The sequence below is a fragment of the Aulonocara stuartgranti genome, assembly GCF_965226115.1.
Source record: "Aulonocara stuartgranti genome assembly, chromosome: 3".
Classification (NCBI taxonomy): domain Eukaryota; kingdom Metazoa; phylum Chordata; class Actinopteri; order Cichliformes; family Cichlidae; genus Aulonocara; species Aulonocara stuartgranti.
The window spans coordinates 39,416,525-39,439,074 of record NC_138941.1 but is presented as its reverse complement, the minus strand read 5'-3'; the positions used below and the strand labels follow the sequence as shown (position 1 = coordinate 39,439,074).

Genomic DNA, 22,550 nt, shown 5'->3' with positions numbered 1-22,550 from the left:
ACATATACATACAGACCAAGACTCAAAAGGCACCAATAGTACACCTTTGTAAGCTGACAGAGACATCACTCATGCTTTCCATTGGAACTCCAGAGTAAGGGCATAGCCGTGCACTGCACACTTGTAAATAGACTCACTGTCCCTGCTCATATCTATTCACTGCCCTTGGCACACTAACCCATAACTAACCATGCCAAGGTAAGCTACTAGCAAGTTGGCTTAGCATTTTAATGGGCCTATCAGGTTCCTAATAGGATATGGCCACAATACAAAGGGCCATTACAGGGTTTATAAACACACATGTAAAAGACTGAAAAAGGGGAGGAAACAGGGAAAATATTGGTGCTTGCAGCAAGTGGGAACCAAATGATTGAGGAGGATAAAAGTTTGGCTTTAATAAGTGAGTTTTAAGACAAATTTAGAAAGGAGAGCCACATGTGGAAGGAAAGGTGACATAACAAAACATGGGTTTGAGTTTGCAGCACATTTAAAGGGGTTACAACAGATACATGATAAAGCCAAAACAGACTTTTTTTGCACTGTTGCTTTGAAATTCTCGGATTGTCTTGAGTTATGAATCACATGCAGCCCTGTCTCTTACAGAGTTGCGCTTTCGTCACTTCCTAAAAACCCAATTTCAGGGTGGGGGTTTTCCTGCTGGAGCAGCAATGACTAAAAGACAGCCCCGGGTCACAAAATCTTTGTTGGTTGGTTGTCAACTTTCCTTCATCGTTTTTGCCCTAACAAGCATTTGCTAGTATGACCTCACTTCTTCCTGGTTAACTGTATCTCCTCCACCGCATCCACCTTCAGTGACGGCTTAATGAGGTTTTATTCTTTTCTTGTTTTCTTCTTCTAAGGCTACCAACCTACCTGTTGCGGCTGGCTATTTAGCAGTAACTCAACTTTCAAATGTCCCATTTAAACTGCTTATGAAACCCTGTGTCTCGTCATGTTCATAGGAAAGTGTTAGAGGAGGAGGAAGAAATCAGACAAAATTCTTACTCATTCCTTAGGTCATGAAGTCCAAAGGAAAAGATGAGACATATTTTTATGTTTAGTAACTTGTTGTCTAGCACCCCAAGGAGATGCAAAGTGCATTAAAATGCTGGCGCAAAGTGAGGCAAATCAGCTGAACAGGAGTGATGAACGCAGTGAAGCATGCAACATTAATAAGTGAATGAAAACTATTCAAGAAAGGCTCAAGTGTAGCTAAAAATCTCATCTCCGTGCACTCCGAGGATTCGCTTTTGATGGGGTTCAGGTTGCTTTTTGTGCTACCCTTGAGTCACCAAAGCGCGAACTGAACTTTGATGAACTTTGGCACGCAACGAGACATCTGACTGTAGGCAAGCCTACCCGAAAACTGCAGCTGCAACAGTCAGCATGCCTTTCTTTTGCCATTGCAGCTCTACCTTTTGTGGTTTCCTGTGCTAGGTCTTTTCTTGTTGGTGTTTTGTGTCTCGAGTCTGTGGAGGTGAATGGAAATGTGGACTGTGGTTTTTCACAGAACTTGCTAACTCTTTAACAATTGACCGCCTTGATCTCTGTGCTCTACTTTGCAGTAAAATCAGTCTTGCCATCCGCAATGTTTGCATATAACCCCAATGAAGAATCAGAATGTGCGAGATTAGAGATCAGTGCGTATTGTAAATTCTGTCTATAATAAATTTTGCAGGCTTTACTTTCATTTTATAGTAGTGAATTCAATACACACACAAAAAAAAACTAAGTGTAGACATAGAAAAGAAAGGAAGCAGTCTTTATTTTCTTCTTCCATCCACCTCTAAATCCTTAAATTTGATCTCCTCACCCTGTTTCCTCTATGCACCATCCTCTCGGTGTTGCTCGCCTCTCCTGTAATCTCCCCTACACTTTCCCCGTATTGTTCCTTCCTCGCTCGGTCCCTGCTTTCAGTGGTTCGGGTGAGGTTTGGAAGCAGGGGGAGAGAACAGAGAGCCGTCTGGAATCCATTAGCTTGTTGAGGCATCAGTGTTTCACTGTGGGAACCTTATTGATTGTCCTCCTTTATAATTATTCCACCTCCACTCGCTCCGTCTGTCTCTGGCACAGATCATGCTTTCAGTTTCTCTCCCGTTCTCCTGGCCTTCATCCCCTCTTCCCCTTGCCTTTTTTTTGTTTTGTTTTTTCGTGCTATTTTTATCCATCTTTTTGTGGCATCAAGACTACTTTTCTAAAAGTTGCGCCCAAGGTTTGCATGCTAAAACCCCTAACCAGTTGAGTGACACAGTATCTCTGTGTTTACTGATGCTATCTACGATGTAGTGACATACTTACAGGCAGCATGCAAAGCTACCACATCCTACACGAGAATGAAAATCCTAATCAACTTTAAAATAAATAAATAAATAAATAAATTTCTTCGTAGAGGCACTGGGCACTTTTATATAACCACCTTTTAATAACTTAATATGTAGATCTGCAGACATAAGCCCTTAAACCCAGCCAGTTTTGTGATAGCAGGTATGTGTATGTTTGAAGGTTTGACCAACCATTTGCCTTTCAGACTCATTCTCGTGTGTGACGGTGAACCGATTCTTTCTTTTTGGGTTAATGTCCGACAAAATGGGATATTTTAACGATGGGTCCTTGGTCTGTGTGAAATTTATTTTGCAGATTCTGATTCTTGGGGTTTAAATTTAAATAAAACTTCAGCCTTGAGTCAATAAATAGAAAACCGACACTGTTTTCAAGCTCTTATTTCACCGAGCTGTGCACAAAACTCTGATGCTTCCAAACCGCTCTATTACAGTATAACTGTCGAGCTAACCGGCCTCCGTTGAGATCACTTGATTCGCTGGTAATTAAGCCACACATGATAAAGAGTGTGCAGCGTTTTTCATTTGAGAAACTGTTCAGAGAATATTGGAGCCTTTTGTGTGGAAGAAAACAAAAAAAGTGTAATTTCCTGACCACCGACACCCGCTCTTGTAAAACAGAAGGTGGTCTGAATGTTGGATTCTTACTTAATTGTATTTTTTTACTTTATTTTTTTGCCACCCACTATTTTTTGATTTAGCGCTTGTAATTTTGACGATTTCACGCTGCTTCACACCCAAACCCTTATTACGATCGTTTAGAGGCTTCATCCAACCCGAGTACACAGGATCCGAGTCGTAATGGTCAGTCTCAGACAAATGGCTTTTCTTTGTGCTCCCACTGAGGTTGTAAGGTGTAGGTGCAATCAAGCACACGTATCCATGCCGACTGTTTCTACCGTACTGTGCAAAAGTCTTGGGCCCCTTTGTTTCCTTTTCCCTTTCCTTCCTTTTTTCTAAAGCATGTTTTTGAGCGATACCCCTAGGCTTTCTCTACATCTGTCAAAGCTTTTCTTTGGATCTTGGCTGCTTTTTCAGTCCAGTCCTTATAGCTGACTAATTCCAACCAGTAGTGTAATGTTAACATACTTAACTCTGACCTGTTTAATCAGAGTTTAATTAGAGAAGCGCACCGAACTCGACAGACAAACCAGTGTTGTGTCTACAACTTGGCAAAGAAGTCTTTTTAAATTGTGTCTTCAGATACAGCCTGTCACAAAACCACATCATTTGTTCCCCTTTTTTTACATGTTTTCATTGGTTAGCAGTGACTTATTACCCTAAAGAGATTTTGTTCCTTGCAGATTTGTTTCTTTTTTTCAGTCCTGAGGAGAATAGTGAAACAGTTTCTCTGTATTGCGTGTAAAAGGCTCGACGTGTTGCTTTACAAGCATAAAAGAAATAAGTTGACCATAAAACCGTCACACTCAGCTGAGATATGTTGTAACTTTACACCCCATCGTCGTACATGTGGTTGTTTGCGGTAGTTTCCTTGCTACATCTATTACTAAGAGTTTGAGTATGACTCAGTGACAGTATATTGATTCATCAGTTTTCCAGCACACTGAATTTGACTTCAAGTCAGCTTTCAGCATTTGGGGCAGAAACTTTAGTGATTGGTAGCGTGTGACGTCTTCATAGTCACGGAAATTTGAGGACTTTAAAGTCGGGTCATGAACCTTAAGCCGAGGGCGAAAAATGGTTACCTGACTGATCCTGTAATCTTCTTCTTTTGTTGCGTTTGGGTTTAAACTGTGCAGAGCAGCCCTCTCAGCACAAACTCACGTCACTTTGTTCCGTTTGGGTAGAATAAACGATCTATCCATCCCAGTCATGATTCACCCAAAAGTTTGAGTTAAATTCAGGCTTTTGTATCATGACGAATGTTTGCAAAGTCACCTCTGCTCGAGAATAAATATACAATTCACAAATTCTTCCTTCTCTGGTCACCATGCTGTCTTCTGTTAATGGACATTGTTTTAGGCACACACACCTTAAAAGCTTGGACTGTGCCCTTAGTTTATTTATGATGAACTGTATGCGTTTTAATTAGCGAGTTTAGCTGCTGCCTACCAACCAGCCCCTGCTGGGTCCTCAAAGCGCCATTTATTTGCTTCTCCTGTTATTCTATCAGAGGACCTGCTGACTGAACTGCAACCACAGCGTCTTACACGGCTGCTACCCACAGCAGGCCCTGCTCTGCTTTCAGAGTTTATCCACATAGAACCTGCAACAGGACAGGATAATGTAAATGTGGAGCACAAAAACATTTTAATAACAAAGGACTGAACTGAGTTTTGCTCACTGTCAGACAAAGGTAGATGTAGCAGTTGTAGTAGAGGTTTGATATTCTTTCATGCTTTTAAATCAGAGGGTTAAGCACTTCCTCCATGTTTGTTCTGTTTCTCTTTTCTTATTACGGATGTTTTGAGTTGGTGTGTAATAGAGTAATGACTCCATACATGGAGGGAGGGGAAATCATCAATCAATCAACCAAACGAGTCAGTCCAGCTCTTGTTTCATTATGGTCCTCGGCTGACTCACATTAACTAAGCACGTTTACCTTCTCTGCTTATTTGTATCGTTTCCCTGAAGAATCATTGAACCGTCAGTATAACGGAGACCTTTTTAACCTGAGGAGTGCCGTGCCACGGAGCGGTCTTTCTTTACAAAATTGCAGGCAGAATGTCAGTGGGTTCAGCTAAAATGCTTTTCGATCTGTATTTTTGCACACTCTGAATACTTTAGAATAATTTGCATTCACAGGAGAAATTAAAAAGATCAGTTTTCTTGTTGAAATTCACGCTTTTGCTGTTAATTCAGAAATACCAATGAAGTAATTAAATTGCTGCAGTACCAGTATTTAAAAATGAGAATTTCTGTCCCCGTGGTTTGTAATTTTTAAATCGCTGCAATATGCCTTCAGCACCAGTGCATTGGAGGCACTGCCAAAAAATTCATCAAGTCAATGTTCTTGTTCAGGTTTTACAATTTAGATTTGCAAACACAAAGCCAGAAATCTGCTTTTGTATTATTGTGTGTGTGTGTGTGTGTGTGTGTGTGTGTGTGTGTGTGTGTGTGTGTGTGTGTGTGTGTTGGGTTTTTTTTCTTTTGTTTTTGTTTTTTTTGTCTTTGGGGTGTGTGTTGTGAAGATCCTATTGATAGTAAGGCTAAATTAATGTGTTGTTTTAAGATTATAGCTTATAGTCACACAGATAAATATGGTTAGGGCTTCTCTGAGCACCATTTAAAATCTCTGTAATCTCAAACCCTTCACACCTGTTTGAGTGCGTCGGCTATTGAAGAACCGTCGTTTGTTCAGCTGCTGAACTTGAGTTTCTGAAATTCAGTAGTAATACTAAATATACCGATTAGCTGATCTGAACCCAGTGGGGGTTTTTTCCCATTGATGTTCAACGTGTCTCAACACGACGGCAATTAGTTTGAACAAAATTCATTCGCTTTAAGTCGTGTTTTCACGGCAAACAAGCGGCGCGACGTTTGGCACAGACTCTGTTTGAACACGCTGCCATTACACGCTGCCAAGGCCACGCTGCTTTTTATGTGCGTTTGTACATGTGCTGTTTTTTTGGGTTTTTTTGCCATGCACTGTTTACTGTGCGTGTGTTCGTGGTTGATAACCAACCCACTCATGTTTTCTTCTCACTTTGTGTCTTTGCAGGAAGTTCGGGGAGCGCCCTCAGCCACAGCGCCTAACAAGGTGGGTGTGCACACGCACTCGTGGTCCCTTTAGAGCTTGTTTTCTTGTCATAGTGCTGGGTTTTGTGTGTTCCTTTGTTTATGTATGCCGTTGTGTTCTTGTGAACACCTATTCTACGGACCCGCCCCTCCCCAAGGTATTTGCTACCTTTTTTTGTTTGTTTGTTTTCTAGATTTGATTTTGTTTTGATTATTACTATTTTGGACACATTCTCAAAAGAATGAAAGTATAGAGACCCTCTGAAGTAACCCTAATATGTGGCTTACTAATACCACTCTGGGATTACCAATAAAAAAGAAACCTTTGCAATAAAAAACATCAAAAACTACACAGTTTTTTTCCCACCGTCGTTTAACTCCACGCCCCTCCCCTTTTTTCTTAAAAACATAAGCTTAAAGCTACTTCAAATCACTTCACCCAAACCTAGTGTTGGGTGATTACATTAGTGGGTGGATATCAGCTGCAAGGCTCTAAAGTTATTAAGTGATTTATTTCTCTTTTCTTTTTTACTTAGACTGTTAGTTCTGCTTATTTATCCAGTTTTTTTTCTTTTCTTTCTTTAGCCTGTTTTCTCTTGTTAGATCATGATTATGATTGGTCCGTGTAGCCACTACACCCACACACACACACACGCACATTACCTTCAAAGCGTGCAGAAGTCCAAGCATGAACTTTGTACACGCGCTGGTGCACGCCCATACCCGTCTGTTTTGTACATTGAGGGCACATGTGTAACTGTGGCGTTGCAGAAACAGTTTAAAATGAAACTCATCATGTGACAGTGTCAACTTGATGCATCGGTGGGGATGTTAGTTAAAAAACCTCCTTAGTTGATAAACTGTCACTATTAACATGAACGATTCTCGACATTGTCCACCGGCACATCCCCAACTGACACCATGTGAATAATAAATACCTCGCTTTTTTCTTTAACAGGAACTTTTTTTGTTTTTAACTACGATTTCCACGCCTAATTTTTACAAGCGTTTTAATAATTTTATATTCACCAGCAGGTTTGCCACATAAAATCTGTTGAGGCAGCGAGGAGCTCATTTCAGGCTGTGATTTCCAGAAGCGGAGAAATGCGTCTATAACAACCGCTGCAATGTTGTTGTTGATACAATAGCGTACGACATGTGCAGCTTTACTGTGGAGTCCTGCACAGCTGCTTTCTGTTGACCCCAGCTTTGCTGTATTACCTCATTTTTGTTCTGCTATTGATCGCTCATTACTTAGATCTCTGCAGACTCGCCTCCTTTGGGACTGTTTTAATGTGCGTGTGTTGAAATGAACCGTGCTATTTTTGCCGTTGTTTGTGGAGAAACATGCTAGAGAAGCAATAAATAACCCTTTCTGAGGCCTCACGGTCCGAATGTGCGCTCTCTGCGCTGTACTCGTCTTACTGTGTGTAGCTTTTTTGACGAGCCGTACTGCAAGTTTTTGATTATTGAGTTCGTCTTAAGTTTGCTCCAAGTTACTTGGAGTAACATTTGGGTGAATCCAGACCGTTGATGGATGATGTGGGTTGCTTTTTAGGGATTGTGTGTGTGCGCGCACGCACTTGTTTGCTTATTGGTGTTTGCTGTTCTGAATAACAAAGAGTGTGTGTGTGTGTGTGTGTGTGTGTGTGTCAGTGTCACTCGGCTTTTGCGCGTGGCACTCAGCGGGGAAAATGAGGGGGTTGCGTGTTGCTTGGAACAGCAGAGCGTGGTTTTGGAAAAAGGGGCCCCTGCACCTTTTGATGTGTCCCCCTCTTTATTCATGTGCTGCCAGTCCGCTGGCTCGCACTGGCCCTTCGATTCGTCTGATGGTTTTTGATGGCCAGAAATATGACCGACACAAAACACTCTTTAACAAACAGCCGAAAGGCACAACAGAGCTCGTTTAGTTCATGTGACTATGGTTATGGTCTTTGTTGGCCTGTCAATCTGCCGTAGAGTCTTCGCGTCCGCAGGTTTTCTTTGGGTGCTGCTCTAAAATTTTGCAGCATCCCGCAGGAGCTTTTTATGGCAGCCGAACCTCCAGGTCCTAGAGGTTCACACTGTCAGGGAGGCTACTCGACTGGAACAAACACTTCTAGGGTTCAGACACATCCGCTTGCACAAATTTACACAAACGGACTCAACATGAGAATACAGGCTGGGTTGCCAAGTTTACTGGCAACTAATTTACTGTTTGTTTGGTTTTTTTTAAATAACAAGCAAAGCAACAGAAAATGGATCAATTTACACATTCAGTCTAAAAAGTATAAATTTGCTAATATAAAAATTTGGAAATTAGTCATAAGGGATTACAGTCTAATGGGCACGTAGAGTTTGACTTAAAGGACTTTAAAACCAATACTGATTTTGATATTTGGTGATTTTAACAATTCAAGATATGGGCCAATATGTTTATTTTCTTTCAGACACACAAAAACAAAAGCAGTTTCCCTAACATTTTTGCCATTTATCAGTTATAAATGCTGATACCAGCATATCTGCAGGAACTGTATTGTCAATAGCATAAATGAGCCATTTCAAACTGTTAATCACAGCTACAACTAGAAGAAAAAGCAGGTATTTATTTATTTCACTTCTCTGGTCACAGTGGGTTGATCTGGCTGTTTGATTGTATGTTTTAGGATCAGATTACACCTGCCATATCATATATGGGCGATCGTGGCTCAAGAGTTGGGAGTTCGCCTTGTAATCGGAAGGTTGCCGGTTCGAGCCCCGGCTTGGACAGTCTCGGTCGTTGTGTCCTTGGGCAAGACACTTCACCCGTAGCCTACTGGTGGTGGTCAGAGGGCCCGGTGGCACCAGTGTCCGGCAGCCTCGCCTCTGTCAGTGCGCCCCAGGGTGGCTGTGGCTACAATGTAGCTTGCCATCACCAGTGTGTGAATGGGTGGATGACTGGACGTGTAAAGCGCTTTGGGGTCCTTAGGGACTATTAAAAGCGCTATATAAATACAGGCCATTTACCATTTACCACTGCAATATTCTCCTGAGTGATCGGTGACGCTACTTAAGCAACGACACCAGTGCTGTTTTAATTCGGATTCTGTTTGCGTATTTTAATTTTCTCACGTTTTGTCGTTGATGCAGAAATGTCAAAGCGGAGGATTTACTCTGTTTACCGTGTAGCAAATGATCAGAGCTGAGATGAGTGCAAGCTGTAGCAATATCCCACAGTTGTCAGCAATTTTCCGTGTGTGTGTGTGTGTGTGTGTGTGTGTGTGTGTGTGTGTGTGTGTGTGCGCGCGCGTGTGAGCTTACACGGCTCATCCGGAGGTCAGACATCAAACAGTGAGGGGTGTGTGTGTGTGAAGGCCACGTCTCCTAGCCTTGTAAAAGGAGGCTAAAGTGGCTGATTGTTAATGCTTTAACCCAAAGCCCCACACTACAATTGTGTGTAATCTACCTTTTGTGATGCACAAGGTGCAAACTAATTACTGTCTGATCATCTTAATTGAGCTGTTTCACCGCGCATGTGTGTATTAATGGGGCTGCGCCCCTCTGCTCTTCGTGTGCGTGTGTTTGAGTGTGTTCACAGGGGGTCCTATGACAGTGCTGCTCGGCTGAAGACGCTGTGGCAGATGTACGGGGCAGATGCCTGTCTGCTCTGCTGCATCTGTAGCCTGACTTAACCTCACCCCTCCTTTCTCTCTCTCTCTCTCTCTCTCCCACACACACACACACACACACACACACACACACACACACACACACACACACACATATATACACACACACACACACACACACACACACACACACACACACACACACACACACACACACATCGCCTGCTGTTAAAGATATGCCTCTTTTTATAAATCTGTCTGGCACATTTTTGTCTCACCTCTCAAGCGTCTCGTCTTTTGTTTCGTATGTTCCGATTTTTCTTTTGCCCGATCTCCTCCCCTCACGTTTTATTTCTGACCTCCCTCCTTCTTTTCACTCGCTGTCACAGACTGCCTTTTAGCACATTTTTTGGACCTAAATAAAGCTCGTCAGAAATTAAACCTGCAGCTCAGATGCTGTTACTTTTCTGTGTGAGTGTGTGATGTAGACTCTTATCTGTGGTTATTGGTTTTATTACATGTGGGCGTACTCGGTTTAAATGAAGTGACCCTCGTTTCCTGTCTCTGCATGAATGAAGGGCTGATTTATTATTTATTTATTTATTTTTACCCCCAGTTTTGTTTTTTAATCCCTCAAATACAAATGAACACAGTGTAATGTTTTGAAATTTGGTCTTACTCGTATTTTGATTTGCACTGGAATTTCGTGCATCTGCTGCGTGCTAGTCTTGCACAGGAAGTAGAGCTGATTCTGGTCACAGTCTCTCTCACTTCTCCTTCCGTCTCCAGCGCTCAGTCTGTGTGGCGTGCGTGCGCTCGTGTTTCACTCTGTATAAGCTACAGATGATTACTCAAGACGGCCCTGTCGTGTTAGGGTGAATGTGTTAGATCAAAGCCGCGTCTTTGTCGATATCGATGCGAGACGTACGAATAAGAGTCATTTAAGAGACGGGAATCTCGTTACTCTCCTGCTGCCACCTGCATTTTCTAGCACGAAAAAGATTTTGGAAGCATGTCCCGTTTCCATTGTCTTTATTATTAATACACACATGGGCATAACTGTTTGTGTATAAAAGAAAAAATATATATTTCTGGCACCTCTGTTTGGAACAAAATGTATGTTAGGCAGTAAATATCATACTGAATTGTCTGTTTTATGCTTCAGTAAGAAGAAAAATTTTTTTTTTTTTTTATTACACCCGTATTCCTTCAGGGGGGGAAGCCCAAACGTTTTGGGTGGGGTGACAGGAAAAACCCTGTTGACACATTACTGAAGACTGAATAATAATGCACAGCGTAACAGTGCAATATAGAGAACAAATGCACAAATACTGCTTTAATCCATTTTTAGGGTTTTCCCCCTCTGATACACAGCTCCCGCGTAAAGTCCTGATGTTTCTGGTTCACTGCCTCGTGATAGTCATCTGTCATCTTTTTTTATGTCTTTTGCATCATTTTATACTCGTCTCCCCCGAAATCCTTCGAGACATATTTGGTATCTTTATAAAGCTCTTGTTCCCCGCTAGATTTTCATATAAAATTCTGCGGGTTTGAACAAAGCTTGGCTACACAGCACAAGTTTGGATCGATGGACCCAGTGTTGGGGACTTTTGTGTTGTTGCTTTTTTCTTTTTTCCATCTGATCATAGGATATTCAGTTTCACATGATTGCTGCCACATGTGGTGCATCTTTGTTATCTATTCAGTGGTTGTTTGGAGGCGCTCTGAAGTGAAAATCGGCATGCATAAAGAGCCGCTGTGAGTCAAAGCGCGATCGTGCCAAAGCATTTGTGTCTTGATGGGGAATGGTCTCTCCCCAACTCAGCCACAGTGGTCTGGAAGGGTTTGGTGAGCGCTGAAACAGTGTCAACCACAAGCCGAGGCTGTCGCACGACACTTAACAAACACTAGCATTACATTTTGTGGTCGTGCAGTAACTACGTGCCATTGTATTTAAATATTTGATCAAACTGCTTCCCTTTTTTATGAGCGTGACCCTGAATCTGAGGCTGGCTGATATCACGTTTCTTTTTTTAAATTTAGTGTTTTATTTCCTTTTGTCAGGAGCACAAGAACTGATTCCAAAGTGTTGACAACATGAGCTTCAAAATGAGTGACGGAGCCCAAAGATCTCATTAAGTATGGCACCGAATGCATGGTCTGAGTGGACCGTTATAGTCGTGCTGCTCTTATAAGGAGGTCAGCACATGCATAGATGATCTTTGTAAGCCCAAAGACAAGGATTTGTGTTTTGTTTTCTCTACTCATGACTCCGTATGAGATCAGTGAGAGATGATGTCACTTACATGGTCCTATACCTATTGTTTTCTGTTTGCAAGGTGCAGCCAATCAGAAGAAAGCTGGTTTAGCAGGAGGGGGATGGCAGATAAAACTGCCTGGGTGTGCACCCAGACCATTATTAAAGATAAACATAGATTATTTTAAGTGTGACTTATATAAAGCTTCTCCATTAGTGAGTCCAAGATTTAAAAAAAACACAGCTGAAAATGGGGGTAAAGCATCATTTAAAGATGTTCTCTGATTTATTTAGGTGCTTGAAGCTAACACTGTTGGATGTTTTAAAGGTTATGCAAAACTGATAGGTTTAGTTTAATGTCAGATGCCATTAGAGAGGCTGTGTTCCTGTGTTATAGAAGTTTCTCATGTGTACTTTGCTCGAGGTGTCTGCCATATTGGACACGATGCGTCCTCTGGTCACCGATTGGTGGGGGAGTGGCTCCTGGAGGCTGCTGGCTGTCACTGGGTGAAATGACAAACGGGGCGAATGCACCAAAAATCTTGTTGTGACTGCGTTGGTCCCTCGCAGATCGCCACAGCAGCCTGTAGTTTACATGTAAGCATATGAAGTCACTGAGCGGTAGTATAAACTAAAAACCTGCAGAAATGTAAAGTCCATCCTCAGAGTAAAAGTTGTATCTTTTGAAATGTACTGACTACAGCAGTAAGGCTACAGCTCTGAGTAGTTGGAAACTACGGCCAACTGTGGCAGTCTGCTATCAGTCAACACAATCGCACGGAGATTTTCACCATCTGGTCTGTGAATACACTCTTCTTCCATCACTGGTGTTTGGCAGACGGTTGCAGAGCAGTCTCTAGGCAGACAAGCTAAGATCCCGCTGTTAGGGGGCCACATGATTGCCAAACTGAAACTGTTCATGTATTTTACTTGTCGCTCCAAATTGTATATCTTTATCTTTTTTTGGCTTGATCTAAATGTTTTTATTTAGGGTCTTTAGGACATGCATAAGATGCAAACCATCTTTTAGAAGCTTCCTCTAAGTCAGGGGTCCGGTGTCCCTGCAGGTTGTAGATCTCACCCTGGGTCAACACACCTGAATCACATGATTAGTTCATTACCAGGCCTCTGGAGAACTTCAAGACATGTTGAGAAGGTAATTTATCCATGTAAATCAGCTGTGATGGATCAAGGACACATCTAAAACCTGCAGGACACCTGCCCTCGTGGACTGGGATTGGGGACCCCTGCTTTAAGTGGTAACTGCCCTAATCCTGTGTGTGTGTGTGTGTGTGTGTGTGTGTGTGTCATCCTGCCTGTGGGAGCAGTAGGTCACAGGCCGTATCAGAGGTGTGACATGTGCCCTGCAGGGTCTGACATCAGCAGGCCTGGACTGTGTTTTCTCTCCATAATCAATCAGAGCTTTGAGCACAGGAGTCCCCCTCCACTCCACCCGGCGGGATTAGAGTGTGTGTGTGTGACACCAGCGATTCACTTCCCAGAGAAGGGTTACGTCCTTTAATAACGTAATCACATTCTAAATGCATCCGTGGGGAGAAGTCCAACGTTTTAACGAAACCACTGTTTTCCACCGAGTCGAACTGGAGTCGTACGCACTCCCCCGTCCACCCCGGCTTGATATCATTTTCTCCATGTGGTGTTTAAATGATGTCAGGCTGTGTGGAATTCCAGGATCGTACCTCTATTAGTCTCATTTATAGCTGCTGGCGATCAGTAATTTAGAAAAAAACAGATTTTTAGTGTTGCAGTGAGACTGAAATAATCAGAAAAATAATTGCCTCATCATGCTTTCTCCTCATCTTCTGTATCGCCCACTCCCCCGATTGCCCCTGTGTCCCGCACACACACTGAGGAGGCCCCTTGCTTATCATAACAAAGGGCATGTCTAAGCCGAGTGTGCGGCCTAGTATAACGTGCTAGAGTGAAAAGCCGTGTGTGTGCGTGTTTGAGTGGGAAGCCCTGTGAGGATCCCCTGGCGTGTCAGGTGACACTGACATCTGTGCGTGTGTAGCGATCGGGTCAAAGTGTGTTGCTCTCCATGCGCATGACGTGCTTTAATTGTGCGTCTAAGCCCAATCTTTCACCTCCGCGCCTCTCAGTCGAGCAAGCTTTCGGCTCGCTCCTGTGAAGGGGGGGGTGAGGGTGTAGCGGGAGGTGAGAAGTTTTGGCAGAGTTGACAGAAGTAATCGGAGCTCGACCCTTGCAACATTTTTGACACGACATGAGGAATCTTTGGTGATGAGCTCAGCTCTGTTTTTGTTTTTTTGGCTCTGGTGTTTTCTTGCTCCCCCCTTAAACCTCGGATGGACCCAGGGAGAGCTCAGCTTCTCTGCAAGCATATTGTGGAGGCTCTGGCTTTTCAGAGGTCGCTGCAAGTGCATGTATGCACAAGGAGGGTGGCCTCCTCTTAAGTCTTCTGTGAAGTTGCACTCACGTCACTTCCTCTTTCAGATTAGAACATAGCTGGTTTAATTTATCTCTCTTCTTTTTTCTCTTCCTGCAGAGAAGCGATGAGGAATTACCTGAAGGAGCGAGGAGACCAAACTGTCATGATCCTACACGCAAAAGTTGCACAGAAATCCTATGGCAATGAGAAAAGGTGAGTTCAGTATGAAATGGGAGCTTCTTGTCTAATGTTTTTTTTCAGGTTTTGGGAATCCTTAAAAGATTTTGGTCTTGAATCTAAAGCAAATCTATTAATGCCGGTCAGTGTTTCACCCTCACAGTAACACATCACACAATTGATTCTTTAGCGGCCCCTGCTACATTTTATCCTGGAGTCTGCAGTTGTTTAGACGCGTAGGACTTTGTGGGGGAGGATTTTTGTTTTATTTGAATATTTTAGTGGTCTGCCTCCTTGAGAACGTCTCACTAAATAACTGATGATCGCTGGATAGCCCTTCACGTGACCAGAAATGCTCATTATTGTCATCACTGCCATTGTATGGATTTCACCATGGAGTGTATTTGCGATCATCCAGTCTCTCATTGGTTTCTGTTTTTAAGTTGTCAGCTCGGTGGTTTTGTTTGGTTTCAAAGAAGAAAATGACGACTGTAAATCGCTCTGATCAGCCCTTTTTAAAAGCTCATCAGTCTGCTGAATGTTTAACCCCTTCTTACAAACTTAAAATCATAAACAACACTCTGAGATTGTGCGACTCACCACACAAACAAACAGACTTTTCAAATTTCCAGCTTCACTGTCTGCAGACGCGTCTCAAAAAGATGTGAGAAAAATACGCTGGGCACAGCCACACACGCCTGTGGGTGAGATCTGGGTGGTCAGCAGTGTTGGCCAAGTTACTTAAAAATAGTAATTAGTGGATTAAGTTACTTAAAAAAAAAAACATGACACACAACCTGAATATGTTATAAAGCAATAGACCTTTCAGCCTGCTGCATGGTCGTACTCTCTCCCACACTCCATGTTATGCATTGTTGATCTGCACACTTCGATGTCGCACACTTGTATGTCATTGTCGTGAGACACTCTCACAAACAAAGTCATTGTTTAGTAATGCAGTTTGCTTACGGGAAAGTAACAGCAATCTTATTACCTTTTTTTTCAAAGTAATCCTTTACGCGATACTTGGAAAAAGTAATCAGATTACAGTTACTTTTAATACGTTACTGCCCATCTCTGGTAGCCAGCTGGCTAAATTTACTTCCTTAGTGATGCTGGCGGCTTCTCGTCTTCAGCCCGTGGCGATAATGCTGCTTAGATTGCGATCAGCCGACAGTTCTTGTAAACGCAGTTTATTTTTCCTCAGAAGTTTGATTATTTATAAACGTGCTACAAGCACTTATTTATCTGTTTGCATCACAATAATTCAAAGAACGGACACAGTTTAACATCTAGTTAAAAAAAGCAACAAAAAAAAAAGTTTTTAAATTTTAGTTTGTTTGTTTTTTTTGTTTTTTTTAAAGGAAATTTGGATATTTTTGTTTGTTTGACCCTTTAGCCGTCCCCACTGGTTGCAGACACCTGTGGCCCAGAGGCATTTATACTATCCTCTAATCTATATTCAACTATTGTGGCAAACACAGGTAGTGTACATTAGTCAAGAGGGGTCTGGCGAAAGCACATTCCTCAGCACGGTGCCTCTGTGCTGAGAGGCTGTGTTGACCCCTCTGACCTCTGATATCTGTGGAGGTCAAAAAAGGAAGCGAGAGGCGACCTTTTCCACGAGGCCACGTTTAAAACCACAGAGAGCCGGAAGAAGAAGGAGCTGCGACTGAGAGCTACGAGAATAAGAGAGGAAGAGGAGGAGGCGGCGTCTCGCAGCACCGTGAAGCCTTTCGGTGTGAGCTTTCACGGGCGAGCGCACGTGTGACAACCTAATGTTGTCATTTTCATGCCGTACCTGATGCTGCTGGTTAAACGCAGGGTGATAGCTCGCCATCGTAACACATGCTTTTTTTTTTTCCTTTTTTGGATCTGTTCCTCTTAGCTCATCTTCCTCGGGCCCTTCCTGTAACTATGCACTCACCTTTTTATCTCTCACTTAGAAGCTTTTTTTATAGCGCTCCTCCACACCTCATGCTCATTTTGCAACTCTCCTGAGCCCCCCTATCCTCCCCACCACCACCACCACTCGGTTTCTTGGCCAAGGTGCAGCGCTGCTTGCGATCTCATCGGGGCCTATCTCTTGGTAAATCGGCTGTTGCGCGCCAACTCCCAGACACCTCTGAGAGTTGGAGCGCAACAGAAGACGGAGCGAGGGAGAGAGATAGGAAAAGAGGTTGAGACGAATTCTTCTGAGGACTTTTTAAGCCATCTCATCCAGTTAAAGTGACAGCGAAGAGAAACATTCAAACACATCTGTCACACATATTTAATGCTGCTCTTTTGTGCATTGAGGTTGAACTTTTTCAGGTGATAAGCAACTCCCAAAGGCCGTGTTCGGATGTAGCTGCAGGTATTTGTTTAAACATCCTCCTGGCCTGCAAAAGGCTGCGTTCATGTTTTGCGTCAGACCGCTTAATTCCTCCTTTTTTGTGCCTTAACAAGAGAGCGCCCCAGGAAAAAACCCCCAAAAGTGGACGCACTGAGAATGTTAATGTGCCGTCTCCCTCTTTCTAAGCTGCCTCTCTCGCTGTCTGAGCTTTTTTTATAGGAGGTGAAAGTAGACAAACACCCACAGAGACAGACACTGGTGTTGCGAAATAGGTCGCTTTCCAGTTCCACACTGACGCACATGAATTTATTTGAAGTGTGTGCTCGTTCTGTAATGAGTGGATTTCTCTTTTAACAAAGCTGAACTTGCGAGTTATTTCAAGGCAGTTCTTGTTTTCACAGTAGTAACGTGCGTTTGAAAGGAGAAGAGAAGTAAAATGAGGGACCTTTTTAAAAATGGGGGAAGGAAAGTTAGATTTCATTCAAAATGCTGCTTCTCGTTTCTTGACAAATCATTTAGGTTCTGGACCGATCACGGTAACATCTGCAGAATGAAGTGTGACAGCCTTTAGATGTTTTACTGTAGCTGTACACAACAGCTTGTTGACCCAAGTTGGACTCCAGCTGGAGCTTGGTGCAAGAGTGCCCTCTTCTGGTTCAAATTAGGAAGTGCACATTCAGGTCTTTTCTGTTCCTTCTCTTATTCCTCCTCTTCTCTCTTTTATTTCCCCATATTTACACCTATCATCTGCTTGTTAAGCCACTTAACATTGAGCTATGACTCCTTCCAGCCTAAAAACGCCCCCAAATCAAGGAACGAGCCAGAGTTAAAATTGAGGAAACTGGACAAGTTCAGGACAAAAGAAGCAACAGATCTAAAAACCACCTGCAGCAGATGAACAGTATCTGAAAGTCATGAGACTCAGAAATGGGGGGGGGGGGGGGAGATCCGGCATTGCCAGAAACAGGACCTGAGAGATGCATGTGGCTCTTCATTAAAGCCTCATCAGACATGGACTCAGTGGAAGTGTCTGTCAGATTTTGATCCACCGTGTAAAATCATCTGGAAAGCATCTGATTGGCAGCAGCTTCATTTTTCAGCATGACAGTGATCCCAAACACACTGCCAGTGCAGTAAAAGCATACATGGGTAGAAAAATGCAAAGTGAAGCACCTTCCGACATGGATTTGCTTCCCCTGAGCTCAACCTCAACATTATTGAAGCAGTGTGGGATCATCTGCACAGAGACGAGAGTAAAAGGCAGAAACATTTAAAGAAGAGCTTTGGTGCTTCAGGTTTTTTGGCAACTCTCAACAAATCTCTGTCTCAAAAAATCACCACAAAAACAAATTTATTTCATCACCTCTAAAGATTTAGATGCTGGCGTTTATAGCTGCACGTGTGTCGTGTGTTCCAGGTTCTTCTGCCCTCCTCCCTGTGTGTACCTGATGGGCAGCGGCTGGAAGAAAAAGAAGGACCAGATGGAGCGAGACGGCTGCTCCGACCAGGAGTCGCAGCCTTGCGCCTTCATCGGCATCGGCAACAGCGACCAAGAAATGCAACAGCTCAACTTAGAGGGAAAGGTACAACACGCACCCACCCACACACATACTGTCACTCTGTCACTTACCTTGGCACAGGAACATGGAGTTACTCAGCAGAAGCTGCCATAGCCGTGCAGTATAGCCTCCAGGCACCCTGCAGTACAGAAACAGGAAGTCTGTCACATGCCTCCAGCACATTTGGAGCTTGTTTTTCTCCTGTAGTGCTTAATATGTTTAATATGCATGAACAGAAATGAATCTGATTGTTTATGTCTTTCTTTTTCTGCCTCCTCATTCAGAATTATTGCACAGCCAAAACCTTGTACATATCCGACTCTGACAAGAGAAAGCACTTCATGTTGTCTGTCAAGATGTTCTACGGCAACAGCGCGGACATCGGCGTCTTCCTCAGCAAGAGGATCAAAGTCATCTCCAAGCCCTCCAAAAAGAAGCAGTCCCTCAAAAATGCTGACTGTGAGTCATTTGTGATAAGTTTAGAGGTTCGCTGTGAGTGTTTACCTTTTAGATTCACTCTTCATGTCAAATCAGTGTGTAGCTCAGTCTGCCAGAGCTGTAAATTTAAACCCTGACAACAGCCTTAAACATATTAACATGCGCTTAACATGATTTACTGCATAGCCAGCTAGAGCGTTTCACGGGTCTCTCTTCTGGTTGGCTCGAGCCGCAAAATCATTCAAGATATTCGGTACAGACCACGGCCCGGACGTGCCGGCCTCGTACCCTGACGTCTGTTTGTAAAGTGGCTCTCTCTGTGAGGCTCTCGGCACTTTTGCGGTTTATTTTATGGTTCGTTTTCAGGCCTGTCGGTGTTGTAAGTTACTGCCAATGTAAACTGAAAACGTCCCGCTGTTGCTGCTTCACACTCAGGGCAGGATGCTTTTATTGTGAAGACTTGATTGGATTTACCACAGAGTCAGCAGAGCTTCATTAGCAGCTCAGGGAAAAGTACTTTGATTCTCACTGCAGCTGGAAAACATTGGATTGGTTGTATCTCTTCTAAGATTCGCTTACCCTGTAAAAGTATGGATCAGCTGGAGTGAAGATGCCTTTACTAACACGCGTGTGTAGGGGGGGTGTTTAGACGAAGTAAGAGCGTAAATGAAACCACAATCCAACCAGAGTCCAAGCAGAAAGACTGCTTTGATACAAAAGACTAGAAGTGAAGGCAAGAACAGAGGTTAAAACCTTGGATGAACGTTAAACAGGAGGAGGCGGCACGTAGAAGACATAGTATTTAAGCACCAATGGGTGTCTCCCCAATTCCTGCACCAAAACATTTAACAGTGAATAAGGTTTGATTTCTTTTCTTCTTTAGGGAGCCAATAAGAAGGCACATGTGGGGGTTTTCTTACAGCCATTGTGAGGATATTGAGAAAAAGCTTAAAACCTTGATCAAAGCCTAAATTAAACTGCTAATTTGCATTGTTTCCATCTTGCACTGAATATTCTGAAATGTAAATGATATTTGAATTTGTCTTCTAACTTCATTTTTCTACTTGTTTTATTCTTGCATATTTTATAGCCTTAGTTTGTTCATTACTTTTTAAAATATGCTCAGAATTTTATGATTTAATGTAATTTTTTTAAAAACAAGGTGTTTTGAGCTAATCGGTTAGTCGATCAATACTATTTCTAACCACCAGAGGGCAGTGTAGTGAAAATGGAGTGTCCAGTAACCCAGTTATGTCACATGTGGCACACCTGTGCTACACACAGGACACGTCCTGCCAGCTGGCAGACGTCTTATCTCTCTGTTATCGCGCCGACCTGAAAGCAACTTGTTTTTGGTGCGTTATGTAACCGGCCGTGTCTCCACGCTTTCGTCTCCGCCCACAGTGTGCATTGCATCGGGGACCAAGGTGGCACTGTTCAACCGACTGCGCTCCCAAACAGTCAGCACGCGGTATCTACACGTGGAGGGTGGCAACTTTCACGCCAGCTCCCAACAGTGGGGCGCTTTCTACATCCACCTGTGTGAGTCTCCATCAGGTTTCATATCTGTTACACAAGCTTCTGATCATTGACGAGAACAGCGATGCAGTTTGACAGCCTTGTCTACATGTCACCCTCTCACTGTTCATTGTAGTCGTAGCTTTGTTCTTTGTTGTAGTAATTACACACGTGATTCATCGCAGACAAAGAACGTGACGGGCTGATTGATAGATTGAATGTTGGCTTTAGTGTATAAACCAAAGCGTGTGCGTGTGCGTGTGGGCAGCTGGTTGCAGCATTGACTGCCTGTTCCTGTGCTTGGTGTTTGCAGTGGACGATGAGGAGTCAGAAGGAGAGGAGTTCACTGTGAGAGACGGTTATATCCACTACGGCCAGACGGTCAAGCTGGTCTGCTCCGTCACCGGCATGGCCCTGCCCAGACTGGTAACAATCACTGTTTCACAACAATGACACAATATGAAACTGTAATGCAAGGATGGACGAATCCAGCCTTTCCCGGTTAACATACTTAAGGTATTGAGTCAGATGAACGTGAACTGGACCAACCAACTAGTCTAAGACTAAGAGAAACACGTTGATATCGAATAAATGTGAGAGCTGTTTAATAGACCATATCAAAAACTGTCCAAACACTACTAATGAAATCTTAAAACTGACTGACAGCCAATACGTGGTATCACTAGCACGTGCCAACTAATGACCGTGCTGCAGCGTTTTGGACCAGCTGCTGTTGGCTAAAGCGGTGACAGACTGACGTCCAAATACAGAGCGTTACTTTGATCGAATCGAGATGAAATCGAGGCATGGATAGCTCAGTCTCAAAGTCTCTGAACCAGAGGAAAAGCTTCCCCTTTGCAGGTGACTGGAGATGAAAGAAGCTCGTTCCAACAACATCATTAATTTGTTTATCAAAAGTTAGATTGATGTCAAAGATCACTCCCGAGAGTTTTATAACTCCTTAAAAGGGCCGCGGTCATAGAGGTTAGCGGCACCAAACGCAGTGACCCCTCTTTTCCGTTTAAGTTAATAAAATTTAAACCTACCTTTGTGACGTATCCATGGTAAAACTTGGCAAATGCTGACCGTGAAATAGCAGAAAGCCTTTTTAATACTGAGTTTTTCTGAAAGCAGCAGCCTGATGTTTGTACCGTATTACTCATGTTTTGACTGAACTTCTCGTGACATTGTTTTCTTTTCTTCTGTCTTTTCTGCTTGTGTGTCCTGTCCCCCTCCTCCTTAATCTCCCTGCTCATGCAGTCCTGCATTTCATTCCCCCTTGCTTCCAGATCACTGTCATTTTTTCCTTAATTCAGTTTCTTTCTGGTTTTTTGCACTTAATTTTCTCCAACGCTCACCCTGCCCGATTCCTTTTTCCCATCGTGCAGTCGGCTAATCTGTTCCCCTCTCATGTCCTTTCAGATCATCCGGAAGGTGGACAAGCAGACGGCGCTGCTGGACGCCGATGACCCCGTCTCCCAGCTCCACAAGTGTGCCTTCTACCTGAAGGACACAGAGCGCATGTACCTGTGCCTTTCCCAAGAAAGGATCATCCAGTTTCAAGTCAGTGTCACTCTTATATCTCTACGCATCATTTCAGGGTCGCGGTCGTGTCACCCTCAGATTAAGTCAATCATACTATTCACCAATGACTGAGGATGATTGCTGTAGCGTTCTGAAAAAGGCTCCAGGCAGCCTGACTTGACATTGAATTTGAGTTCATTTCTTCTTCTGTGCCTGGCTTATTTTCCTGTGGGTAGATGTTTTGGTCAAGTTGTCTTGGGTCTCCCCCCCCCCCCAGGCCACTCCATGCCCAAAGGAACCAAACAAGGAGATGATCAACGACGGCGCCTCCTGGACAATCATCAGCACAGACAAGGCCGAATACACCTTCTACGAGGGCATGGGCCCCGTCCACTCGCCTGTCACCCCGGTGCCTGTGGTGGAGAGCTTACAGGTATACAAAAGAGACAGTTTAGATTTTTTTAAATTCCCCCCTTTAACAGGACATTTCACCTGCACTACATCCCAGGTTTGTTTATCTTGTTTGTCTGCAGCTAAACGGCGGCGGGGATGTCGCCATGCTGGAGCTCACGGGACAGAACTTCACTCCAAATCTGCGGGTCTGGTTCGGAGACGTTGAGGCTGAGACCATGTACAGGTGGGGCTTTGTTGGGATTCACTGGGATGTGCTTTGTGTCTCAGCTTTCTGCTGCTTTTTGAACATGTTCTAG

At 43.5% G+C, this 22,550-nt stretch overlaps 1 protein-coding gene across 1 annotated transcript in view; it reads left to right on the top strand.

Annotated features, from left to right (window-relative positions):
• Positions 1-22,550, top strand: part of rbpjb (recombination signal binding protein for immunoglobulin kappa J region b) — a 54,000-nt gene that overhangs the window by 24,236 nt on the left and 7,214 nt on the right. The window contains exons 2-10 of the mRNA XM_082527514.1: positions 6,022-6,060; positions 14,407-14,502; positions 18,219-18,384; positions 18,645-18,819; positions 20,203-20,340; positions 20,630-20,742; positions 21,739-21,879; positions 22,118-22,273; positions 22,374-22,477. Of these exons, the coding sequence (XP_082383640.1) occupies positions 6,022-6,060; positions 14,407-14,502; positions 18,219-18,384; positions 18,645-18,819; positions 20,203-20,340; positions 20,630-20,742; positions 21,739-21,879; positions 22,118-22,273; positions 22,374-22,477 (1,128 nt within the window). The remainder of the gene's footprint in view (positions 1-6,021; positions 6,061-14,406; positions 14,503-18,218; positions 18,385-18,644; positions 18,820-20,202; positions 20,341-20,629; positions 20,743-21,738; positions 21,880-22,117; positions 22,274-22,373; positions 22,478-22,550) is intronic.